This window comes from Cornus florida, unplaced genomic scaffold, assembly GCF_030987335.1.
Source record: "Cornus florida cultivar Cherokee Brave unplaced genomic scaffold, ASM3098733v1 CherokeeBrave_3.0.0_Hap2_Chr02, whole genome shotgun sequence".
In the NCBI taxonomy this organism is placed as follows: Eukaryota; Viridiplantae; Streptophyta; class Magnoliopsida; order Cornales; family Cornaceae; genus Cornus; species Cornus florida.
In genome coordinates this window covers 244,711-270,366 of record NW_026775572.1, presented here as the reverse complement: position 1 = coordinate 270,366, position 25,656 = coordinate 244,711, and the positions used below count along the sequence as shown (strand labels likewise).

Below are 25,656 nucleotides of genomic sequence, written 5' to 3'. Positions count from 1 at the left end.
GGAAAGAACACTTCTATTACTTCAAAGAATATTTTGTACAAGGCTAGCACTCAAACTCTCTACAAGGCTCTCAAGACTCACTCTAGGACTTGTTGGTTGCAAAATGAAGTCCTACTCCTATTTATAGGCATCCCCATCCCTAATGGATGGCTAGGATGCATTCTAACCAACGGTGGAGATTGATTCTCTAGAATCTTCTTCCACCTTCTACACATCTCCATACATATCTACAACATTCTAGAACCCTCCATACTACTCCACACAATTCTGGAAAATTCTAGAACCTTCCACACACTTCTAGAATATACTACACATATCTAGAATCTTCCACACAACTCTAGACTACTCCGGAAGACTCTAGAAACTCCACTTGCCATGTAGTTGCCATGCAGCGTCTGCGTGTCGCCTGCGTGGTACAACCTCCATAGGCGGGGCGTGACACTAAGGAAGCTAAAAAAGCAGTGTCCATTAAACCAACCAAACAGGCCTTCTATGCATATATATTTGTGTATGTGTCTCTGTCTATATTACATACAAATTCAAGAAATTGATGCCGAGAAAATGGAATCTGATTGCTTACTCCGGGTGACTACAACAACAATTCATCAATTTATATATATATATATTTTGTGTGTTTATATATATACGCCCAAATGCACAATTGCAGAACCTTCGCCCGTTTTGAGAAAATAGCAAAATTGAAGGCCCAAATCAACTTCATTCATCTCACAATACCTTTCACTATTGGTTCGTGTCGGACATATCTCCTTAATTTTGATACGTTTTTGAATATTTTGCATCTCTCGTTGTGTACCCGTCTCTGTGACCTTCGGTTCTGGTTGCTCGACTGTATGGTAACGTCTTTCTCTTTGGTTCACTGTGAATTGTTTGAGTTTCTAGAGAGAAGATACGGTTGGTGAGGTAGCGACGATGGTGGTGGCGGTAGGGCTGCAAGTTGGGCCGGCCCAACTCAGCCCAGTCCCAACCCAACCTTAACCCGGACTAAATATTTCCGGGCGGATTGGGTCTGGTTGACAGGTTGAGTTTATTTTATTTTATTTTATTTTTCAGGAATTTATATTATATATTTGATTATATTATTATTAAAAAACAAAATATTTTTAGGGCAAATCATTTCAGCCTCCCCAATCGCCTCCATCTCTATTCTTGTTCTCGACTCTGAACTTACCGAATCTCTCTCTCTCCAACTGCAAACTACAAAATCTACAAGAATCAGGAGTTCGAAACCCATATATTTCAGTTTATCTATCTGTCTGCAAGAATCAAAAGTTCAAAACCCCCATATCGGCATATCATTTCAGATTGTTCAAAAAATCAAAACCCATATCTTTCAGTTTCCATTGCCCGCAGTTCCAGTTCGGGTTCGCAGTTCGTAAGCTTCAGCCGCTGTCTCTCAACTCTCAAGCTTGCCCCCCTCTCTCTCTCCAACTGCGAACTTGTAAGTATGGGTTTTGTTTTAATTTTTGAAAGCAGCGGCAGCAGCAGCAGCAGAGGGGATGACGGCAGAGAGAGAGAGGAGAGAGAAAAAATTTTATTTTGGGTTTTGGGTTGGGTTTGGGTTAAGCCCGAGCCCAGCCTGAATATGTTTGGGTTTTAACAAAACCCAACCCGATTTATGAATTTAAAGCCCAAATTTCTAAATTCCTGGGTTGGGGTTGGGTTCGGCTGGGTTAGCCTGCCCAAGTTGCAGCCCTAAGTGGCGGCAGAGCCGCTTCCCATGAGTGATAGGCCCCAAAAAAAAAAAAAAAAAACAACTTAAGATCATTGGTCCGATTCCTTCAATTAAATGAATTCACACTCTTATTAGTCCATTTAAAATTGGGCCCTTCAAAATTTGGTAATTAAATTCGAAATTGAATCTGGCCCTTTATTAATTTATATGTATATTAGTGTGTATTTCAGTAATTAACTCTGAAATTAAATGCTGCCCTTTATTAATTTTACATGTTAATATGTATGTATGTCAATAATTACTTTAAATTGAATGCAGTCCTTTATTATTGGATTAAATAATATATTTTTGATGAAATTTAAATAAATATAAATAAGTTTTGTATTACCTATATAATTGATTTGATAAAAAGGGGAAATGCTTGGGTGTTTGAAGTCATTTGAAGTTGAGAACTCCGTTAAGGCAAAATTCTACATTTTTTTTTTTAGAAATTTAAAATGGGTTAAAAGTTCTAAACTTGATCCATTTTAAAACTTGAAAATCTTTTTAGAGTTTAAATTAATGTGATATCATTATAACTCTTTAGCTCATCTATCCCGTAAGGAGTGAACTAAGCATTTGTTAAGAAATTATATATTTTTTACTTTATTAGGAGGGATGACAAATGTATAATTTGAGAGAAACTAATAGACCGTATTTTGTTTTTTGTTTTTTGTATTTTCAGCATTAATATATTTTATGTAGTTATTTTCTCATTGTAATAAAAAATTTCGCACTCTCGCACGGAGTAATTTTTTTACGCATGTAAATACTTGTATATAAAGGACCTCACATTAAAGTTCGCCTAATGCCTCTCAAAATTTTATCAATCTCAAGAACGGCCTTGGGTCACGGGTGGTGGCAGTAGTTTAGGTGGTCCGATTGGGTTTGGCGGTGTATGGTTAATTTTCCATTATGGTTGGATTGGTTGACGTTGCGATTGTGCTGGTGGAGATGAATGGTGATCGAGGTGGCCGTGATGGTGGTGGCGGAGGTGAGTTGGTGACAGCGGCTTTCAATTGTTTAACGATGTGTGGTGATGTATGTTTCAGTATGAATTCATTGAGTTTCTAAATGATAGAGAGATGGTGGTTCACTGGTTCATTGGTTCAAGTTTAAGGGCGGTAATGGTGTTGGTGATAGGCTGAGGTGGTGACGGATTGAGAAGGCGACTGGTGACACGGTGAGGATGGAGAAAATTATTATTATTATTATTACTATTGAACAGAGACTCTCTCGATATAACAGATGGTATGTGTTGGTGTGTTGTCAATGTCTAATTGGTTTATGATATTACTATCCTCCACCTCATTTTTTTAAGTGTCATAAATATGAAACTACGTGGTTTTAAAGGGGGGTAAATGTGTCTTTTTATTTCTCCGACCAACTCAATTACCAGATTGTTGTTAACTGCACCAAATCAATAGTTCAAAGGGGTAAGTTGTAATTCAGTGGCATTATTTACAAAACGTTAATGGTTGAGGTTTTTTTATTTTTTTATATTTATCCTAAGTTTTAATATAAATAGTAAAGTTTTACATTAATAATTCCTTGCTCCAATACAATAGGATTCTCAATCCAAATTTAGGCAAACCTAAATAAGTCAAACCTTATAACAAAAGCATAATGATTCAATCTTTAAGCTTATACCCTTACCTTGACACCCCTCAAATTGTCAAAAGAAATATTAATAATATAGTTTAATTTTTATTCAACTTAGGGTACTAATAGAATATATATCTATATACTTATAATATTACTAGTAAAAGGCACGTGCAATGCATGTGAAGAATGTTTTCTAATTTATATAATATATATTTTCATATATTTTCTAATTGTTTACAGTTTTAGACAAAACAGTTTCAGACCAGAATGCCTTAGAGAGTAATAATTGTCACCTGAAAAGAAGCAAAATAAAAAATATAAAGGGTTGATGATTCTGCAAAACAAGAAGAAAATGTGATTATTATTTCTTTAGGTCTATAGTTTTATAAGAGGCTTCCATGTATCATTTATAACTCAAAACCGATGTGGGACAAGAAAAACAAATTTTATTAGGTACATTTTAATTTGGAGGGTGCACCAAAACTTGGTACTAGTGCAACACCAAGGAGATGCTAGTATCACTAAAGTAGCAAGCTACTCTAGTTGACTAGACCCAAAAAAAAATTAGTATTACCCTTGATCTTAGCCAAAAAGGCTGAGAAAGGTTAATCAACAGGCCGAGAAAGGTGTGATTAATATTTCTTTAGGTCTATAGTTTTATAAGAGGTTTCTATGTAATTCTTTATAACTCAAAACTAATGTGGGATAAGAAAAAAGAATTTTATTAGGTAATTTGTAATTTGAATTTGACTCTTTAAATAATTTTTAGATAATTTTTTTTTATATTAATAAATAAATACCGAAATACTAAGGTCGAAAAAGTAGTACTACACTTGATCTTAACCAAAAGGCCGACCCAAAAAAAATTAGTACTTCACTTGATCTTAGCCAAAAGGTCGAGAAAGTAGTACTACACTTGATCTTAGCCTAATCTTAGTCTAAAGGCCGAGAAAGTAGTAGTACACTTGATCTTAGCCAAAAGGCCTACCCAAAAAAATTTAATACTACACTTATTATTATTTCTTTAGATCTATAGTTTTATAAGAGGCTTCCATACAATCATTTTTACTTAAAACCAATGTGGGACAAGAAAAATGAATTTTATTACGTAATTTGTAATTTGAATTAAAATATTTAAATATTTTTAGGTAATTTTTTGTTTATAAAAACTCTTTTTTTATATTAATAATTAAATAGTGAAATACTGTGTCAAGAAAAATGAATTTTATTAGGTAATTTTTATTTTGAATTAAACTCTTTAAATTAATTTTTATGAATTTTATTAGGTAATTTGTAATTTGAATTAGAGTCTTTAAATAATTTGAAAGGTTAGCAAAAGGCCGAAAAAGTAAGACTACACTTGATCTTAGCCAAAAGGCCGAGAAAGGTTAGCTAAAAGGCCGAGAAATGTGTTTTTATTATTTCTTTAGGTCTATACTCTTAAAAGAGGCTTCTATTTAATCCTTTATAACTCAAAACCAATGTGGGACAAGAAAAATGAATTTTATTAGGTAATTTGCAATTTGAATTAAACTTATTTAATTAATTTTTATGCTGTTTAAATTTATATTTATGAATTTTATTAGGTAAATTGAAATATATTTCGTGTTAGGGTTTTAACAAATATTTTATTTGAATTTTATTAGGTAACAAAATTTTATATTTTATTTGAATTTTATTAGGTAATAATTTTTAGAGTTTCTATAATTCGTGTTAGAGTTAAAATATATTTCGTGTCAGAGTTTAATAGAAACTCTTTTAAAATATCTTTTTATATCAATTAATAAATATTTCTTTTATATGAATAATTCTTGTCTAATTAGATTTTATTTTATTAAAAAACTCATAATAAATAAATAAATAGGTAATTTATGTTAGAGTTTTATAGAAACTTTTTTAAAACCTCTTTTTATATCAATTAATAAATAATTTTTATATTAATAATACTTGTCAAATTAGATTTCATTTTATTAAAAAATTCATAACAAATAGATAAATAGGTAATTTGTGTTAAAATAATTTTTAGACTTTTATGTTAGAGTTTTAATAAATATTATATTTGAATTTTATTAGGTAATAATTTTTATATTTTATTTAAATTTTATTAAGTAATAATAAGGCTGAGAAAGTAGTACTATACTTGATCTTAACATCTAGCTCTTCTGGACTATCCAAAAGGGATTGTATTCTGCTTGCAGTCTGCGAGGCACATGAGACTCTTCCTCAGAGTGCTGATTTTCCTGTTGATGTGTTTACATCCTACCTTACGACACCTTTCCAGATGGCATTAAGATGGTGACTTGTATTCTTTTGTTATTATCTGTTGTTATTATTACTCTTAATGCTTCTCTATTTTTTGGAATATCTGCTAACTTCTAGCGAGACTTATAACTATGGCTAATATGTTCCTTGTCTATGATAGTTCATCTCAGCATTTTAATATGTTTCATAACCTTTTCTTTTAGGTCCATTTTAATGTTTGTAGTTCTTAATTTCTTTAATTCCATTTGTTATATTTTTCTGTGGTTAATTGAATTGCTTAGACAATGCTCGTGTCACTGCTGTTCAATGAGGACCTGTATTGTCATGATTTTAAAATTTCTATTGTCACATGTTTGAAATGTTTACATATATGAAGCATTTGTGGTCCTTAGGCGGCCTATTTTTGAAAAATGACATATCTAAAAGGTCAAAAAAGTAGTACTACACTTAATCTTAGCCAAAAAGACTAAGAAAGGTTAGCCAAAAGGCCGAGAAAGTAGTACTACACTTTATCTTAACCAAAAGACCAAGAAAGGTTAGCCAAAAAGCCGACCTAAAAAAATTTAATATTATACTTGATCTTAGCCAAAAGGCCGAGAAAGGTGTGATTATTATTTCTTTAAGTCTATAGTTTTATAAGAGGCTTCTATGTAATCTTTTTTTACTTAAAACCAATGTGGGACAAGAAAAATGAATTTATTAGGTAATTTGTAATTTGAATTAAACTCTTTAAATTAATTTTTATAAATTTTATTAGGTAATTTGTAATTTGAATTAAACTCTTTAAATAATTTTTAGGTAATTTTTTGTTTATAAAAATTCTTTTTTATATTAATAAATAAATACTGAAATACTGAAACACTGAAACTCTTTGCACATTTAATAATAGTATAGATATAGATTATTAGGGTACTTCCCATTTTTATGATTTATAAATATGCTATAAACTTCAATATTATATTTTTATTTTAAATTTTTTTACTTGAATTACATTTACATTGATTGTTATTCACGTACATTACACATGCATTTTTACTAGTGTGTGTGTGTATATATATATACCAAAGTTTTTATGTGATTCTTGATTTTGAAATACTTCTTTTTTCAGAGTTGCCGGAGTAGAGCTATCAAATTCCATTTTCTAAGCGTCAATTTCTTTAATTTATATGTGTGTATACACACCACACACCCCTTCACAAAATTGAACGGAATGATGCTATATATATGGAGAGAGAGGGGGGGGGGGGGGGGGGTAGGTTTAGTCTTGATCGACTGATGAGGCAAGATGGAGTGAAAGGGAATTAGGGACTATTACGAATGAGAAATAGGGCAAACGGTAATAGAAGGGAACTATGGTCTTTTACCTTTCATAAGGGATGTATAGTTATTTAATTAAATTTGGGTTGTCACGTGATAGGCTTGAGTTCAAGGAGTTTTCTGCACTTTACCCTAATATATATGTGTTAAGAAAAATATAACTTAAATAAATAGATGAAAAATGGATATGGAACAAAAAATATAGAAAAGAGGAAACAATTACAATTAAGAAGAGAAGAGGTAAGGGGAAAAAAAAAACACATTATTAGATGATCAAAAATTCAATTTTTGGAAAAATGATTAAGAAAAATGATTACTTAGATGGAAGATTAAGAAAAAAATAATGATTTTAACTAAATAAAATTTCACAAATTTTAACAAAAACAACATTATTACTTTATTAGCTTTCGTTTAGGAAGTGACAATTAAAAGTATTAATATATATGATATCATTGTTGTTGTTCACAGTCTCACAACTAGGGATGGCAATAGGGGCGGGTTTGGGCGGGTGTACCCTCCCCTGCCTCCGCAACCGTTTAAAAACCCCGCCCTCGTCCCAGCCCAAAACCGCAAAAATGGGGGGACTTTCCACCCCATGCCCGCAACCGTTAAACATTTTTACTCCCGCGGGTATCCGTCCCTCCCCGTTTAAGACCATAATTTATTTCTTGTTGAAATAGATTTGCTATTTTTTTTTTTTTCACACATCTTCAGTTCTTCACTGTTGCAACTTTCCTTCTAATCAAATTCATTTGTTGCTTTAATATTGTTATATAGGGTACTTAATAAATATACTGAAAAATATATATACTAATGAAATAAGGGTACTTAAGTAATTTGTCTGTCTAAACGGGGCGGGGTGACCTCTCCCCGCCCCTGTATCAAATCTGCGCGGGTTTTTTTTTACATCAAACCATCCCACCCTTATAAGTTAAACGGCTCCCCAAAACTGCCAAAAACGAGGCGGGTAACTGGCTGGTAACTGCGGGGGCGGGCCAAATTGCCATCCCTACTCACAACACTTTCTCCTTTTTCTCAATGCTCTCAGGTTGAACAAAAAGATGCAAGCTACTAATTTTTTGTGTGATAAACGAATGTCACATAGACTAAAAAGAAAATTTTATATAACAGTTATTATGCCAACTATGTTAAATGGTGTAGAATGTCGGGCTTTAAAAAAGAAGAACAATGAATTTATGTAGCGAAAATGATAATATTAAGGTAGATGATAGGAGTCATTAGAAGAGATAGGGTCGCAAACCAAAATGTGAGGGAGAAATTTGGCCGACGCCTATTAGTGACAAGATTACAAAGAGTAGACTTAGGTGGCATGGACATATACACAAAAGACTTATAAATGCACCGATGAGACAAAGAGGACCCTCGAAATTAATATTGGATGAAATCACTAGAAATTATTTTTAAAAATTAACTATTCTTTGTAATAAAATAAAATGGCAAAAAATAATAAAAAAAATCATGTGGCTGTGGGATCAAGGCAAGGATGGCGATGATAATGACGATGTTTGACAAAAAAGGTTTATATAGTTTTATTAAACAGGAGGGGGCATATTTTTCTCGTTTTATCTCTTGAATTAATATAATAGATATTTTGCCGGGTCAAGTACAGAAAACAACTCTATAGTATGCTTACAGTGCAAATCACACCCCTCATGTGCTAGAAAACACCCCCAAAGTTTCAATTTGGTGCAAATAGGTCACTCTTGACACATTTAAGTTATACCTTGACTAAATTGCCCTTATATACACATTTTACATATTATTTAAAAATGCATCATTTTATGAAATGACAAAATTGGCCATTTAGTACATGAGGGGTAAGCTTATTATAGGGGTGTTTTCTGCACCTTATAAACTATTATTGTTTTGAATCTCTTGATCTTAACGATTATATTTAATTGAGAACGTAGTTTTATCGTGATTTGAATAGTACAATGATGGTAGGCGATTGAACACCCATTTATTTGTTTTTTTTCCCAATAAAGATTGAATACCCATTTGTTGCAATGCAAATATATATATATATATGTGTGTGAAAATTTATTGCAAATTCTAAAGTTTAAAAAATTAAATATATATTGTTTATATACAATGAATAATTATTTTTAATTATATTTTTAATGAAAATTGATAACTATATAAAAATTTAATTAGAAATAATTTTTTTCTTTTCCATAATTATAAAAGGAACTGAAGTTTTTATTCCATATGATATACTGTTTGACAATTGTGACAAACAATTCTTTTTTTCTTTTTCTTTTTTTAAGAGATAATACACTGTTAGCGGAAATATAGAGAGATTTAATTTTTTTTTTTCCCCGAAAAAGTAAAAAAATTCTTAAAACTGGGTTAAATATAGTTAATGTGCACATAATACCTCTTATACTATGAGATTATTAGCATACACCCCCCTTTGGGCATTTTCGGAATAGTAAAAGTGTAAAACGGGTATTATAGCACTACTTTATGTCAGATTTTTTATTGAGGGGTGTTTTCGCACAATTTTAAAAAAACATTGGTGTTTTTAGCACACTTTTTCAAATAAGGAGTGAAATTGCTACACAAAGTATACATTAGCGGTGTTTTTTGCACTTGACCCTATTTTACATGTGTATATGTAATGAAATAACGTTGTGTTGCGGTAATGATTGCAATAATAATGAACTTAATTTTTTGTTTCACAATTCGAGCTTTCATAAGTATGGCTAAAAGGGTCCAAGTTGAAGATTTATATACGTTTCAATAATACAAGTCAAAGTTATTTACAAACTCTATTTTGGAGCCAATGTAGAAGTGTTTTTTTATAAAAAAAAAATTTGAGGGGCTAACTGAAATTTTTAATAAATTTTGAGTGTACAATTTACCAATTAACTATTTTTTTTGGGGTATAAATAAAAAATAAGAAAAATTCCGCCCCAAAAAATAAGAAAAATTTCTAAAGTATGGCTAAAAGGATCCAAGTTAAAGATTTATATAAGTTTCAATAATACAAGGCAAAGTTATTTACAAACCCTATTTTGGAGCTAATGTAGATGCGTTTTTTTTTTTTTTTTTTAAAAAAAAAAAAAAAAAAATCTGAGGGGCTAATTGAAATTTTTAATAAATTTTTAGTGTACAATGTACAATTTACAAATTAACTATTTTTTTGAATTTTGAAAAATTATAGCACCATATGAATTTTGTGATCAAGGCCACTTTTCCCATGTGACCTAAAAATTAAAAAAAAAAAGGAAAGAAAAAAATGAATTGCATTAAATCCTCTTGACTTGTTACCTTTTGCATTACCCCCTTTTAATTTTATTTATTTGGCACAAAGCCCCTCCAATTAAACAGGGTTACTTTAGAGGAATAATTACTAAAATACCCCACCAAGTCAAGGGGGTTTTATGCAATTCACCCAATTTTGTGAATTTTGCTAATATATATATATATATATATATATATATATATATATATATATATATATATACTATTTGAGAAAGCGTATATATATAGATTCCCTTTCTCAAATACTAAATATTTGAATTTGTATTTTATGTTACATCCATCACTATATTTTTAGTTATAGAAAAAATAAAAAATAAAAATAAAAAGTAAAATTCATAGTTACGAGTGCAATACTTGTTATTTCTTTAGAACATTTATAGCATAATAAAATCATGCAATAATATTTTCCCTGAATTTTTTTTGTCCAATGCAACCAAAACATTTTCTTTTCTTTAAATGAAAGATAAGCCTACTACGTTGAAGAGGTAAATTATAAACGATCCGTAATATGCCTTCTTGAATAAAGTTAATACTTTACATGAATGATCTATTATAAAGTTTACGCATTTCAATTATTGAAAAAAAAAAAAAAAGGTTCACACTTTTCATTTTTCAACCATACACACATATATAAACATATTTACATATACATGGTACAATAAAGTTGAACTAATGTAGGATTAATAGCTATTTTATGGCATTCAATAATTTTTGATAATTAAGATTTATTTTTGTCCATCTAATTGTTTGTTCAAATGCCTATATATATATATATATATATATATATATATATGCATTGTATAAAATAAAAAATATAAATAATAATATATAATATGAGTAAATAAAAATGAAAAAAATAATATATGTTACCCCCTTGACTTGGTGGGTATTTTAAAGTAAACCTGCGGTTAATGGGGGATTGCCAAAAAAATAATAATAATGAAAAGAAGGTTCAATGCAAAACTGTAAAAGTCAAATGGGATTTATTGCAATTCGCAAAGAAAAAAGAAAAGAAAAAAAAAATGGAAAAGGCTGGCAATCTCATATTCTCATATGTGTAAAAGCACCTGCTGTTTGAGCTGATTCGGCAGAAATAAAACTTATAAAAGTTTAAAATAACGTGCCGGGTGTGTATTACAAGTAGACAGATTTAAATTAAAGTATCATATATAAATATGCTGTGCCAGCACGTTAGTTAGCGTTACAGCAGCAACAAGGGAAAGCAAAGGATGCCAGGCATATATGTTAGTTAATAGCATTAATTAATTAGGAGTGGGGAAATAGTAATAATTAAATTTAATTATTGATAATAATTTAACCCGCGGAAAGGCTGCTACAAACTTGAAAGATCCGCCGTAGCGGCAGGTAACATTTGCCAGCTGAGAGAGGTTGTGTTTGTGTGACTTTTAGAGAGAGAGAGAGAGCGGGGTGAAGTACTCTTGGGTTAATCGTCCGAGAAGGAAATAGGTGAGACAGACAGAGCAGAAGCAGCTGATTTTCTCACACCGCCGCCTTCCACCCAACGCCCTTCTTCCCTCCGTTTCAACTCAAATCTCCCTCAATTTCTGATATAATCATACCCAAACCCATCATCGTTGCATTTAAACAAGAAGATCGATCAATTATATACGTACAATTTCCAAGTCGACAACATTGGTTTTGATTTCTGATATCTTCTTTCGCTCATGGATACTACACGAAGCAGTACAACAAGAAGAAAAATGTTTTAATTGGAGACTGCTATAATTGGAGACTACGACAACAACAGTCAATTTTGGGTCCATCTTCTACTACATTCATTCAGACCTAATGGCACAAAAGAAACCAAGACCCAAGAGGCTATATCAAGTTTGGAAAGGGAGCAATGTAAGTCTCTCTCTTATAATTACTCTATCATCTAATGAAATGCGCATCTCGTATATTACTCCGTTTGAGAAACATTGAGTAGTTAATTCAATTGATTTTCTTTCCTAATTCGTTGGTGGTTTTGGAATTCTAAGATGCATGCATCATCATTGGATGGGCTATGATCTGACCTTTTGTTGTTCTTCTTGTTATCTATATATATATAAATATATATTATCGGGTGAATTACACTTGCCTCCCCCATAGATTGAGCATATAACAAAAACCTCCCCTGTAATTTGGATGATTACACTTACCTCCCCGTAGATTGGGCAAATAATTACTAAATTAACCTTGCTGAAAATTTAGTTTTAAATTTAAAATAACAGTGTGTATTTATCCATATCTGTATTTTATTATCTATATCTATACTATTATTAAAAGGACCAAGAGTTTCAATACATTATTGAGTTTCAGTACATTATTTATTTATTTTTTGTTTGTTATAATACATTTTTAATCATATAAATTTACCTTTTCAATTCAATTTACTTAAGGGTTAAAATCATAAACCCACCCCCCAGGCGATCAACCCATTAAATGGGTTGTGAAATGTCAAATTTGACCTTGCTATTTAATATTAAATTAAAGTGTATAATTATTATTTTAAAATGACAAAAATAATACTGGAGGTGAGAAATGGGTCATCTATATCTAGCCAGATAACAACCCAACTAACATTAAATAATATTATTATAAAGCAGTATTTTTGTAGTTTTAAAATAATAATTATAGCTTTTAATTTAATATTAAATAGCAAGGTCAAATTTGACATTTCACACCATTTAATGGGTCAGTCACGGGTTTGGGGTAACTTGATAAATTTGGTTTTTATTTTTTATTTTTTATTCTACTTGGGGTTTTATCCGCGATTTTGAAAGTAGAGGGAGGTTTTATGATTTTAACCCTTTACTTAACTCTATTCTGTTTCTAACTCTTCCCATTATAATAATAATTTATTTTGGTTTATTAAACAGTTTTACTACATTATTTATTTATTTTAAGCATATTATAATAATTCTTTGTTTAGGTTTATATTAAAGAGTTTCACTTTATTATTTCAGTACATTATTGAGTTTGGTACAGATTAATTTGGGTTTTAGTAGATTATTTATTTATTTATTATAATACATTTTTAATAAATTTACCTAATTCAATTCTATTTCTAACTCTTTTTTTTTTTTTTTTTTGACAAGTAAGTCAAATATATAAAAACCGCTCAAAAGGGGAGCGGATCCCAAACATACAAAAAGGCCAAACAAAGAACAACTCAAGCCTTCAAAGAGGCTAAAAAAAGAATAATCTCCTCAATAGATCTATAATCTCTCCCCGAAACCCAACAAAAAAGAGTAGAAATAATGGAGAACTTAAGCATAGCAATAGGCTTCTCCTTTCTGTCAAAATATCTACTATTCCTCTCAAGCCAAATGCACCACCAAATATAGAAAGGCGTAGCCCTCCAAGCATCCCGAATGAGAGCCCTAGCTGAGAAACCTCTCCAAGCCTCAATCAATCCTCTAGAGGAACAAGGCATAACCCAAGGAACCCCAAACAAACCAAGCATCAAATGCCAACAAGCTCTAGCCATGTTGCAATGTAACAAAAGGTGATCAACTGTCTCCTCATCGCAAAGGCACAAGTAACAACGATTGACCACCACATTATTTACTTATTTTTCAACACTATCCGTACATTATTTATTTATTCTTTATTTATAATTCATTTTTAATAATATAAATATACCATTTCTATTATGTTCTCCATCTAACTCTTTCTTAAATATAACTTTACCTTTTTTTCTAATTTTATTCTCTACAAGAATCGAGGAAATTTTCCATTGGTAAAAGGTGTGCGCGCAACTAGTGATGTGTGTCAATTCTACAAGATCATTCGCAATAGAATGAATCCTTGTAGGATAGGGCTATTTAGAGGGTGTCGAACCTCAAGGACCGTGTTGGTACTGTTAAGTGTAAAATTAATTCTTATTTGATTCAAAGAGAGAGAATTGTGTTGTTTATCTACTTCTAAATTGCAATTAATTGAAATTAAACTAAGTTTATAAGAATAGGTATCAAGAGTGGGGATGGCAATTTGTACCACCCTGCTGGAGCTCCGCCTTGTCCCGCCCCGTTAATCACGGGTATAGGCTTTTTATACCATAGGGGCGGGTATGGGCACAAAATCGAACACCCGCCCCGCCTTATATATTTTTTCTTTTTAAAAAATTTATTTATATATATATATATATTTATGTGTATATACGTGTCTTGTAACTTAGGTTAACCTAAACATTAACTCCTTATTGGTATGGACTAACTTCCTTGCACTGGGCCATTGGGCCTTCATTTTTAATGTTCTTTTTGTGCCCTTTGCCTTCTGTGTCAAGCTCACGTTGAAACCTATGTAACTGTTACACATTTATAAATTGCTTAATTCAAAATAATAAAAATAAATAAATAAAATCCTAAATGGGGTGGGCACGGGTACAATCATGTCCCAACGGTGCAGGGATGGATTATGAAAATTCAACCTATTGCGGGTACGGGGCGGGTCAGTTGTCAATAAATAAACGAGATGGGCACGGGTTTAGGCAAACCTGCTCCAAACCAACCCCGTTGCCATCCCTAATCAAGAGAATGGGTACTTGGGGTATTGACTTCACCATTAGCCTCATAACATGGTTAATTGGGAATTCATACTTATGCATATTCGGGAATTAAGTGGCTACAATCACACTTCAATTCAATTAAGAAGGTATATATGAGCAAACACTAAGCCATACTCATCTTCGGTCGGCACAAATTGTCTACTACTCTAATTTACCATGCAACACAACTCGTTTTCTCTAGGCATGAATTATCAAAACATTCATTCATATATTCATTAAGCACCATTGCATGATCACTACTCCTATAATCACAGAAAATAAGAGAAGTTTGAATTTAATTATAATAAAATCAATTCTAAGACAAGAGATTAATTTAATTAAAACTGATATTAATCATTAAAACCCAATTGCTTAGTACAACTAAGTCAATTGCTCACAACCATGCAATCGATATACACAATTCATAGAAATCCTCAAAGTTAAGAACAATCAAACCATGCTACTTAGTCTAGAGTTAGATCAATGCCCTAAGAGATGATTTAGCTACACACGGAGAAGGAAGATATCATCGTTGTTGCAGAAATCTTCTACATGGACCGCCAATTGGAATCTTCAATTTTCAAAACCTTAAAAGCCGCCAAGAAGCCAAGAGACAAGAAGAAACTTTCAATGTGTCTTCTCTCCTTTTATAATGATCTTAAAGTCCTAATCCCTTTTGGATGGGCTTTACAGCTTCTGGGGACAATTAGTCCCATAAGGAAACAAAAAGGGAGAGATTTATGACTTTCCCGTATGCAATCAGAATTTTTCTAAGGCATTTGTGCTCGAGCACTAGCTGATCTGAGATTTCTGAAGCGTCTTTTGATGTTCCCAGCCAAAATTATGCTCAAGCACTGGAGTCTTGTGCTCGAGCTTTGCATACTTAGCCAATTTTTCAACTTCCCTATGGTGAGTGCTCGAGCATTCAGAGTCAATGCTCGAGCTTTGGGCAGTGCTCAAGCACAAGAACCTAGTGCCCGAGCTTTTAAGGTCATTTTGCTTCAAATCATCTCGGTTGCACCCAAAGTCAACTCGGAAGGTCCAAAACATCTCCTTAAGCATCGGGACATTGCCATAAGCTTTAAATACTTGGAATTGTTCATTTCTTTGGGTAAAAACCTACAAAAAGCAAATAAACGAAAACAAACATAAAAACCAAAATATAAGTATTACTAAGACATTAACATATGCACGTTTAAGGGCTCGAATATGCAAAATTCAATGCTTATCAGCTAGAAGGGTTCAAAGGATATCCTGCTAGCTCTATTCCTAAAGTGAACTCAAAAAGAAGAAGATTTCTCAGTAAATTCTCTTCTATCTCGCTCATACTTTTGAATGCCGCCTCTATCGCTACCGCACTTGCCTTTCCCTGAAGTGCCTTGAGTATTCAAGGAAGAATTCAAGTTTTAGGAAGAGACCAAGCGAATAGATAAACTAATTGAATGAATAGTCCATTGAACTTTGGGTTTCCATTCTTGGGTCAAAGAGGCCCAATAGTCAATAAGTGTCCCCCTTCTTGAATAGAAACTGATGGTAGAGATCGAAGCTCTACCCTACCAAACACAACCCATAACACAACCCAAGCTGCTGACAAGCTACACTGATATCTTTTTCTTTATAGCTGCAACCAATACTACCACCTCTCTTTTCTCTTTCTCAGGCATACTATCAAGCTTCACTTTTAAGTCAAGGGATGAGGGCACAATGAAAATATCCTGTGTGTATCAACTACTAATAAATTCCTAAACTCTAACAATTACTCTTAAGAATTCTATACACAACATTATTCTTATATTTAAATTTTATAATATTATTTATTTCAATGCATATATAAAAACAATTCTCTTGCTAATAGACCCCAAAAAATTCCACACAAAATTCTATACAAAAATTATCCTTATACATTTTTCACTTTACGGTCATACAAACAATTTCGCTCACGTGCGTCGCACATGTTATATATATAAGAGTGTATGTATATACATGGGAGAAACAATGGATCTTGATTGTTGCTTGATACAATCTTGAATACATAGTAAATCTTTTGATTGAAGTCTCCTTAATCAAGCTAGAAGCCCAGATGGATTGAATGAATTTGAAGATGATCTACAGCTCTAATGTTTTGTGGAAAGAATAAATTAGAAAGTGAGATGGGTCTTTGCTTCGGCATACATGTGCATACATTTTTTTTTTTTTGATAAGTAAAATGTATTAGAAGGCGTTCAAAAGGGGAACGTGTCCCAAGCTATACAAAAAAAGAACTGAACTTATGATCTCAAGGAGCCCAAAAAGTCCACAATGTCCTCAATCGAGGAAAAATCTCTCCCCCAACCCCAACAAAAAAGAGTACAAATAATAGAAAATTTCAACACCCCAATGGAGGACTCCTTCCAATCAAAAGATCTTCTATTCTGCTCTTTCCAAATGCTCCACCAAACACAAAAAGGGGTTACCCTCCAGAAGACTCTCGCCTGAGCCCCCACCCATTAGCCCCTCTAAATATCCAACAATTCCCGAGATGTCCGAGGCATGACCTAATGAATACCAAACAAATAAAAAATGAGACTCCAACAATCATGAGCCACAGGACAATGCAGCAGCAGGTGATCCATTGACTCCCCATTCAACTTACAAAGACAACACCGATTAACAATAGTATGTCTTCACTTCCTCAAGTTATCCAAAGTCAAAATCTTACTCCAAGCTGCAATCCACACAAAAAAGGCCACCCTAAGAGGCGCCTTGGACAACCACACCGTCTTCCATGGGAAGGAAACGCCATGAAAATCAGAGAGGCACACAAAAAAAGACCGGACCTGGAACATCCCCTGAGAAGAAGGCACCCAAATCAGGGAGTCAACACCAGTGCCCTCCACCTCCTGTCTGTACAAGAGAGCCAACAAGCCAGTGACATCATCCAACTCCCAATCCTGAAAAGATCGCCAGAATCGCACATCCCAAGATAACCTCCTGCTATCAAGGCAATAGTAGTTAGCAACCATAACATGTTTGTCAACAGCAATCCTAAACAGCCTTGGAAACAAAAGAGCAAAAGACTTATCCGCACACCAGGGATCCTCCCAAAACCGGACAAACCTTCCATCCCGAACTTTGAATCTAATATGTTTGGAAAACTCGTCCCATCCTTTTCCAATGGCCCTCCACACCCCTACTCCACTAGCAGACCTGACTGGCCTAGCTGACTACCCCCCTCTCTCCTCCCCAAAGCGACAAGAAATAACCCTTCTCCATAATCTATGCCTTTCATTGCCGAATCTCCAAAGCTACTTACCGAGGAGAGCACTATTAAAGGGGGCCAATCTCCTAATCCCAAGCCCACCCAACTGAAATGGCCTGCAAACCTGCTCCTATCTGACAAGATGATACTTAAACTCCTCTCCACGACCCCCCCAAAGGAAGTTTCGTTGAAGCATCTCAAGACGTCCAACAACCGAGGCTAGAACCCAAAAGAGCGAAAGAAAATACGTTGGGAGGCTTGACAAGATACTCTTTACTAACGTAACTTTACCACCCTTGGAGAGATATTGCTTTTTCCAACCAGCTAATCTTCTCTCGACCCTCTCAATCACCGGGTCCTAACTTCCCACCCTCCTGGCCAAGTCCCCCAGCGGCAAACCCAAATACGAGATAGGGAAACGTTGTGTCCCACACCCTAGAACAGTAGCCAAAGTGTCCACCTCCTGAAGCTCCCCCACAGGGACAAGCACACTCTTGCCCACGTTGACTTTCAAACCAGAGACAGCTTGAAAGCAAACCAAAACACGTCTCAGATACCTCAGCTGGGACACCTCTGCCTCGCAAAAAACAATAGTGTCATCCGCAAAGAGCAAGTGAGAAATCTCCATCTGCTGAACGGAGTCGGGGCCGATCTTGAAGCCCCTGATAAAACCCAAGTCCACTGCACTTCTCATCAACCTACTAAGAGCCTCCATAACAATAATAAAAAGGAACGGGGAGAGAGGGTCCCCCTGCCTCAGATTGTGAGAACTGCCCAAAAACCCCGCAGGAGACCCATTCACCAACACCGAAAATCTGACAGTAAAACATATGAAACAATCCATTTCCTCCATCTCTCACCAAAGCCCATCCTCTCCAACAGGTAGAACAGGAAATTCCAGCATACATGATCATAGGCTTTCTCGAGTGTGTGCATACATGTACTTAACCAAAAAAAAAAAAAAAGAGTGTATGCATACACGCAGGGACGGAGCCATTCGAGGTCAGTGGCGGCAATTGCCCCCACTGATTTTTTATTTATTTTTACTAATATAACCTATTAATTTACATTTTTGATATATATATATATATCTACACAATTACACTACCGCCCCCACTAGAATTATTAGAAAATTACACTATTGCCCCCCCCTCATACAATTTTCGGGCTCCGTCCCTGCATACACGTGCTGTATATCATACACGCGTAAAGAAGAAGGTATCATACAAATAGAGTGAGATGGGTCTTTGATTCGGTATTTGTTAATAGCTTTAGGGAGAGAGACCTCCGTGGATGTGTTTGATGGGTAAAAGAAGATGGGTTTTTGCGAAGGATTTTCAGATGAGTCTTAGAGTGAGAAAGAGAGTTTTTTTTAGAGAGAAAGTGAAGGGTGGATGTGTGTTTGATGAGGAAAAGAAGATGGGTTTTTGCTAAGGTTTTTAGATGGGTCGTTTGTTAGAGAGAGGAGGAGAGAGGGGTTAATGGTTGAGCTTTTGATATTGAAAAAAGAGGGGTTTTTGCTTTGGGATAGAACTAGGTCTCTAGGATTTTAGTGTTTGCTTTTGCAGTTCTGATTGTTTTCCATGGAGACTAGAAGAAGGTAGATAGAGAAAGCGTAGAAATGTGAGAAGGTTCACTGGGTGTATTTGTCTGTCAAGTACCAAAAAAATAAAAAGGACAGAAAAAGATATATATGTGTGTGTTTGTGTGAGTGTATTCATATGGTCACCATGGAAGTACCCTTCAAATGTATATGTATGAAAATACCCTTCTTGTATATATAGTTGACATATATATATATATATATATATATATATATGTGCATGTGCTTGTAGAGAGAGAGATGCCCAATTCTATTTTAGAAAGAGGCAGAGTTGAGAGAGAGAGGGCATCAAGAGAAAGGGAAAAAGTGTCCTCACAATCATTTTAAGGTTAGAATAGCCATTTTTAGCTTGAGAAAGTGATGAGATTAGTGTTGACTGCTTTTGAGCATAACGGAGACTGACGGGAGTGGTCAATTATCCAAACTAGAGGGGAGGTCTTTGTTATTTGCCCAATCTATAGTGGACGTAAGTGTAAACTAAACTTTTTGAATTGTAGCTGCTTACTTATAGTAATGATCTTAGGGTATCATCGTGATGGATGACTAGAAACCGTGAATTCTGTTTTGACTAGAACATAATTTATACTCGTATACTTGCTAATTTAACTTTGTCATAATTACTTACACTTTGTTTGGAACTAATTTTTTTTGAGATTTGGATTTAAAATTGGAAAGGATTTGGATTAGAATTAAAATGGAATTTCATCTGTGTTTGGAACAAACCGGAATTTAAATGAAAGGAATTACTTTATGAGATTTGCAGAGGTGTAATATTGTTAAGTTAAAAAATTATCTTTTCAGATATGGTAGTTATTTTCCAAATACCGTCAAATACTCTAAAAAAAAAATTCTTGGTTTTGATCAGATTTACTCGAATTGTGATTGAAAAGGAGAATCTAAAGACAAGATATTGTGAAACAATTAAACAATGTTTGTGTTGCATTTGTCACGACCCGCCTCACACCGTGTAAATATTGTGCTCTTTGAACACTCACCTCTCGGTATTTTGCTCAAAACGCGTCTACATGGTTAAAAGGTGTCCACACATATAAGTGTCATAAAACCTCTCCCACAAGCGATGTGGGACACCACAATCACCCCCAGTTGGGACCTAGTGTCCTCGCTGGCGTGACCCTCACGAGCTTGTGCACGCTCCCCCATTTCCCGTTGGGGATTGGCTCTGATACCATCTATCACAACCCGCCCTGCATATTGTAGATATTGTCCGCTTTGCACGCTCTCCTCTCGGTGTTCATGGTTTTGCTCAAAACACGTCTACATGATTAAATGGTGTCCACACATATAAGCGTCATCAAATATCTCTCTCTAGGTGATGTGGGATGTCACAAACCCAGAGCAATTTCTGTCACCTACAAGGACAGAGTAAGGTCTCGTTTGGCAATGGTTTCCGTTTTGAGTTTCTATTTACATCCGAAACAGAAACACAGTGTGTTCATTTGTGATTGGAAGTATGTTTGGTAACATAAAACTTGTTGCAAGATTTTTGGAAGCAAAAACATGAAAACATGTTTTGTAAAAAAGTGTTGCATGATTAAACAACAAAATGGCTGGTTAAAAAAGGTCACCTAGAGTTTTTATTTATTTTTTTATTTTTTATTTTTGGGTATTGTTCACTGTTACAGTGTGAAAAACATTAGGAAACAACAATTTTTTTATTTTTTGGGTACCCACTGCTATAGTTACAAAACGTGTTGCGGTGCTTTGCCTCGTTACAATGCACCACCCACAACGCAAAATACGAAACAAAAATGGTTGCCAAACAGGCCCTAAGGGTATTTGCTGAGCTTATTTTCATTTATAAAGTTAATATAAAATCCTTTCCTCCCATCAACAAAGATTAATTCAAGCATACATAGTGAACACTAAAATTTTAAAAGCTGAAGTTTGAATTATTTAACCCTAAATGATAATGCAGGACTATTTTTTTTTCAGTATATTTTGATACCTATGCTTGTTCAATTGCTTCTTCTTAACCTTTCACATAGAAATTTTCAACTTGAGTACAATAAGCGATGAAAATTGTTTTTGGCAATTGACGCGGGAAGGAACTATCAATCAGCACATTTTGACTTGAGTATGGGCTATAATAGTTTGTGTGCAATCAATTCCTTGGTTTCCTTTCTGACTTAGGAAGTGAAGTAAGCAAGCCAGCTCTTCATTAGATAACAGTTGAGTCTAGACTGTCTAGTCTCTCCTCCTAAGTTCATTGTTTGACGTGAAATCAGTTGGGGGTCTTTCTTTATTGTGGTATTGAAAGTTTTTTGCTTTGTTTTACCGGGTTTGGACTTTGATGGTCATGGTTTGGCAGTCCTTAATTTATTTGCTCTTTGAATGTTTCAGTGACAGTTCCTTTTGTTTGTTAAACAATCCAGCTTTTATACATGTGTATGCTTTTGATTATATAATTGAAAAACGTTTTGACATGATACATTGAACAAGTTCTTTTTTGTTATTATTATTATTATTGTTATTATTTTTGTATGTTTTCAGAGATTTTCTCTTGGGGGAAGATTGATCTTTGGTCCCGATGTGGCATCTCTGTTTTTGTCCACACTCCTAATTGCAGGCCCTGCAATAGCTTTTTGTATAAAAGTCTACTGCATTCATTGGTATCCCGTAGTTATTGTGGGATTAATCCTCACTGTATTGGTAAGTAACGTTAATTTCATTCTACCTTCCAGTAGTTTTATTTGTTCTCAGATTGTTTCATAAATAAACAATACATAAGTAAATAAAATTATGGCAAAGAAAGCTTGTTCCCCAGATTAGATAACCTTTTTAATTATCCTCTTTTATCTACAATATGTAGTGAAAGATCTCAAAGGTTATACAATATTTAAATAGGAAGAGACATGAATATTTCAATAAACCTTTACATTATATATGATGATCACTTATCAAAAAGAAAATTATATATGACGATCACCTTAACTGGAAAATGTTATCCAATAGATAATAATCTGAAAGAGGTAAGTAAATGCTCAAACAATTCAATAGTGGATTTGACTTTGAGAGGCATGTGGAAATGAAATGCTCATGTTTTGTGCTTGATGGAATTGGGAAAAGTTTACTTTTTGTGAGGACCTAGTGTTGGCATATTTCCGTAACAAAAGCCGGTGCGAGTACTTTTTTTATTTTGAGTCACTTAGAAAAAGTTGATTACCTCCCATTGTCGATGACTCATGAAGATGATCACAACATTGAAGAGCGTTTTCATCATCAAGTCAGGCCCATTAGCATCCAATATGCTAAGAATCTTTCTATGATTGATCTTGCTATCGATAACTTTGATCTAAGAAGCATGGAAACGGATACGGCCGCAAATCCTAAAAAATTAGGACACGGACACGGCAGGGACACGGCAAATAAGAAATTTATTTTCTATATCTATGATGTTTTTTTTTTAAAGAAATTACGAGCAATATTATATATTACAATCTCATAATGAAAATAAAAAAATGTGCTTTGCTGGGAAAAAGGAAGAATGATAGAAAGAAAGAGGAAAAAAAAAAAACCAAGAGACAAAGAGGATAATGGTTTTGTTAGAAAAAGAATTAGGCCTTAGTTAAAAATAAAGGTAAGAATCCTAGAAGAGGAAAAAGTTCATGGGGAATAGAGGAAAAAGGAAAAAGAAACAAAAAGAAATTTATTGTGAAAGGAAAAAATAAGTATTCATGGTTTGTGAAGAAAAAGAAGAAGAAAGAAAAGAGGAGGACGAAGAATAAGAGAGAGAAAAGGAGAAAGAGGAGAGAGAGATAGCGAAGCTTGGTTGGTGGGACAACAAGAGAGTCAAAGATGATTGTGCAAGAGTTCGGACCTTTGAACTAAAATATAAGGGTGAAATGCAAAAAAACTCTCCTGTAGTTTGAAAAGTGTGCAAACAACACCCCTCATGTTCAAATCCCACCCTTGTAGTTTGAAAAATGAGCAAACAAGGGCTTCTGATCCCAAAAAGTGACATATGCAGGTCATGTGTCCAAAAAAGGCTCTTTAATATCAACACTACCCTTTTGAACTTCCCAAACTGCCCCTCATTCATTTCTCCCTCATTTCTATATATAATAAATTGCATTATTTCTCTCTCTATAAATGCTCTATTTATATATATATATATATATTTTTTCTCTCTATAATTTCTGTTTGTATACATTGTTTTCTTCCCATTCTCTGTCTCACTCTAATGGCTCTCACACGTATATAAATTCTATTTCTTTAATACTACTAATAATAAATAATATATAAATTAAATTTATCTTTCTTCAAATATTCTCTTTATATCCTAGTATGTATCAGAGGCTCTTTGCATGTCCATGTGTGAGATGCTATGTCGTGTGTATATATACAATAATATATATATTTTTATAGAAATAATAATATTTTCTAAAACATAAAACTGATTTACATATTATGTAAGTAATTTATTTTCCCATATTCACGTGATCAAATAATTAAATATTAATTTACCAAAAAAAGAATAAAATTAAATATCAATAAGACGAATATATATACACCTAAATGTCTATACCTAAATGAAATCTTTGGTCAAACATTAAGGGTTTGTCATCTGTATAAAAGAAAATAGTTTATTCGTACAGAAAATATATAAGTATTTTTATATTTATTTATATTACTATTTAGTAATAATTCATAGGAATATGATTTGACACTTGACTTTATATATATATATATATATATATATATATATATATATATATATTACATTATATTTCATTTGATTTTTTAGATAAAGATAATAATAAAAATTATTTATTTGATTTAAAGATATATTTTACATTATATATATATTTTTTATTAATTAATTTTTTACATTATATTACATTTGATTTTACTCTTTAATTTTGTGTAAGCCCTTTTGAGTAATTTCAACTTCTACTCATCTTTTATTATTTTTGTAAAGAGAATCTTGAGGGACATTTTCGTATTTTTGCCTATTTCACTTTATTTAACTGACAATAAGCCCTTATTTGCTCACTTTTCACACTTTTTTTTGCACTTCACCTAAAATATAAGAATAAATATCTAATTGTTTGAATATAAAATTGTTTTATGAAACAACAAGTTTGTTAGTAATTATGTAATTAAACAACTCCTACTTATTACACTTAAACTCAACGGTGTTTCTAAAACTTTCTTAAAAATCCCCAAGAATGCGACACGCATGTCAAAAGCGTGTCCCGATATTTGAAAAATATAAATTATTCGGACACGTTTTTTGGCATGTCTGACATGTGTTAGGGTGTCTCCGACACGGATTCTTTGCCCTTTTAGGTGTTCCATGCTTTCTAGACTTTGATAAAATATGCAGAATTTTTATCACCCTCAACCAGCCATTTAACATGAGATTTCTGCTTGAGGAACCTATTATCTGCCTGGGATAGTGTTGTAAAGCATAAAACAGAAGCGAAGAGATAAGTAAAATAAGTAAAACACAAGATATTATGTGCTTCAGCCACTAAGGCCTACATCCACGGCACAGAGACCCCAAAGGGCTACATCACTTTTATAATACTCTCTTAATTCATATACAATACAATAGTGGAGGCTCCTTTATATAGGAGAATAAATTATGAGAATGGAAAGAGGGAGAAAATAGGAAACAAGGAGGATTTTTCTCCACTGATTCGTCTAGTAACACTATATCTTCAGTAATAGGAAACAACATCAATTACTGAAAGATTTTCCTCCACTGATTCCTCCATTAAATCTTCAATACTCCCCCTCAAGTTGGAGCATGAATGCCCGACTTGCCATTGAGATGACGAGTAGCAACAAGTGTGAATGATGAAGAGAGAAGAGAGAAGACGAAGAACAATGCTACCAAACACACCGACAGCCCAAACAAGTCAACAAAAAACTACCGGAGACACGGTGAAGGTCAACATAAAATTGCCGGAGACACGGCAAAGGCGAGGACAATGCTACCGAACACACCGGCAGCCCAAACAAGTCGATAAAAACTGCTGAAGACACGGCAAAGACGAAGAACATTACTGCCAAACAAACTGGCAGCCCAAACA

At 33.4% G+C, this 25,656-nt stretch overlaps 1 protein-coding gene and 1 pseudogene across 2 annotated transcripts in view; one reads left to right on the top strand and one right to left on the bottom strand.

The window, feature by feature from the left end:
* Positions 1–3,804: 3,804 nt before the first annotated feature.
* LOC132297643 (U2 spliceosomal RNA) lies at positions 3,805–3,944 on the bottom strand (annotated as a pseudogene).
* Positions 3,945–11,534: 7,590 nt separating this feature from the next.
* LOC132289949 (probable protein S-acyltransferase 4) overlaps positions 11,535–25,656 on the top strand; it is a 31,115-nt gene continuing 16,993 nt past the window's right edge. The window contains exons 1-2 of one of the 2 annotated variants that reach the window (XM_059790031.1): positions 11,536–12,070; positions 22,109–22,267. In XM_059790031.1, coding sequence (XP_059646014.1) covers positions 12,014–12,070; positions 22,109–22,267 — 216 coding nt within the window. In that variant the 5' untranslated portion in view covers positions 11,536–12,013. Of the gene's footprint in view, positions 12,071–22,108; positions 22,268–25,656 lie in introns of both variants that reach the window. The other variant, XM_059790034.1, reaches the window with a different exon arrangement.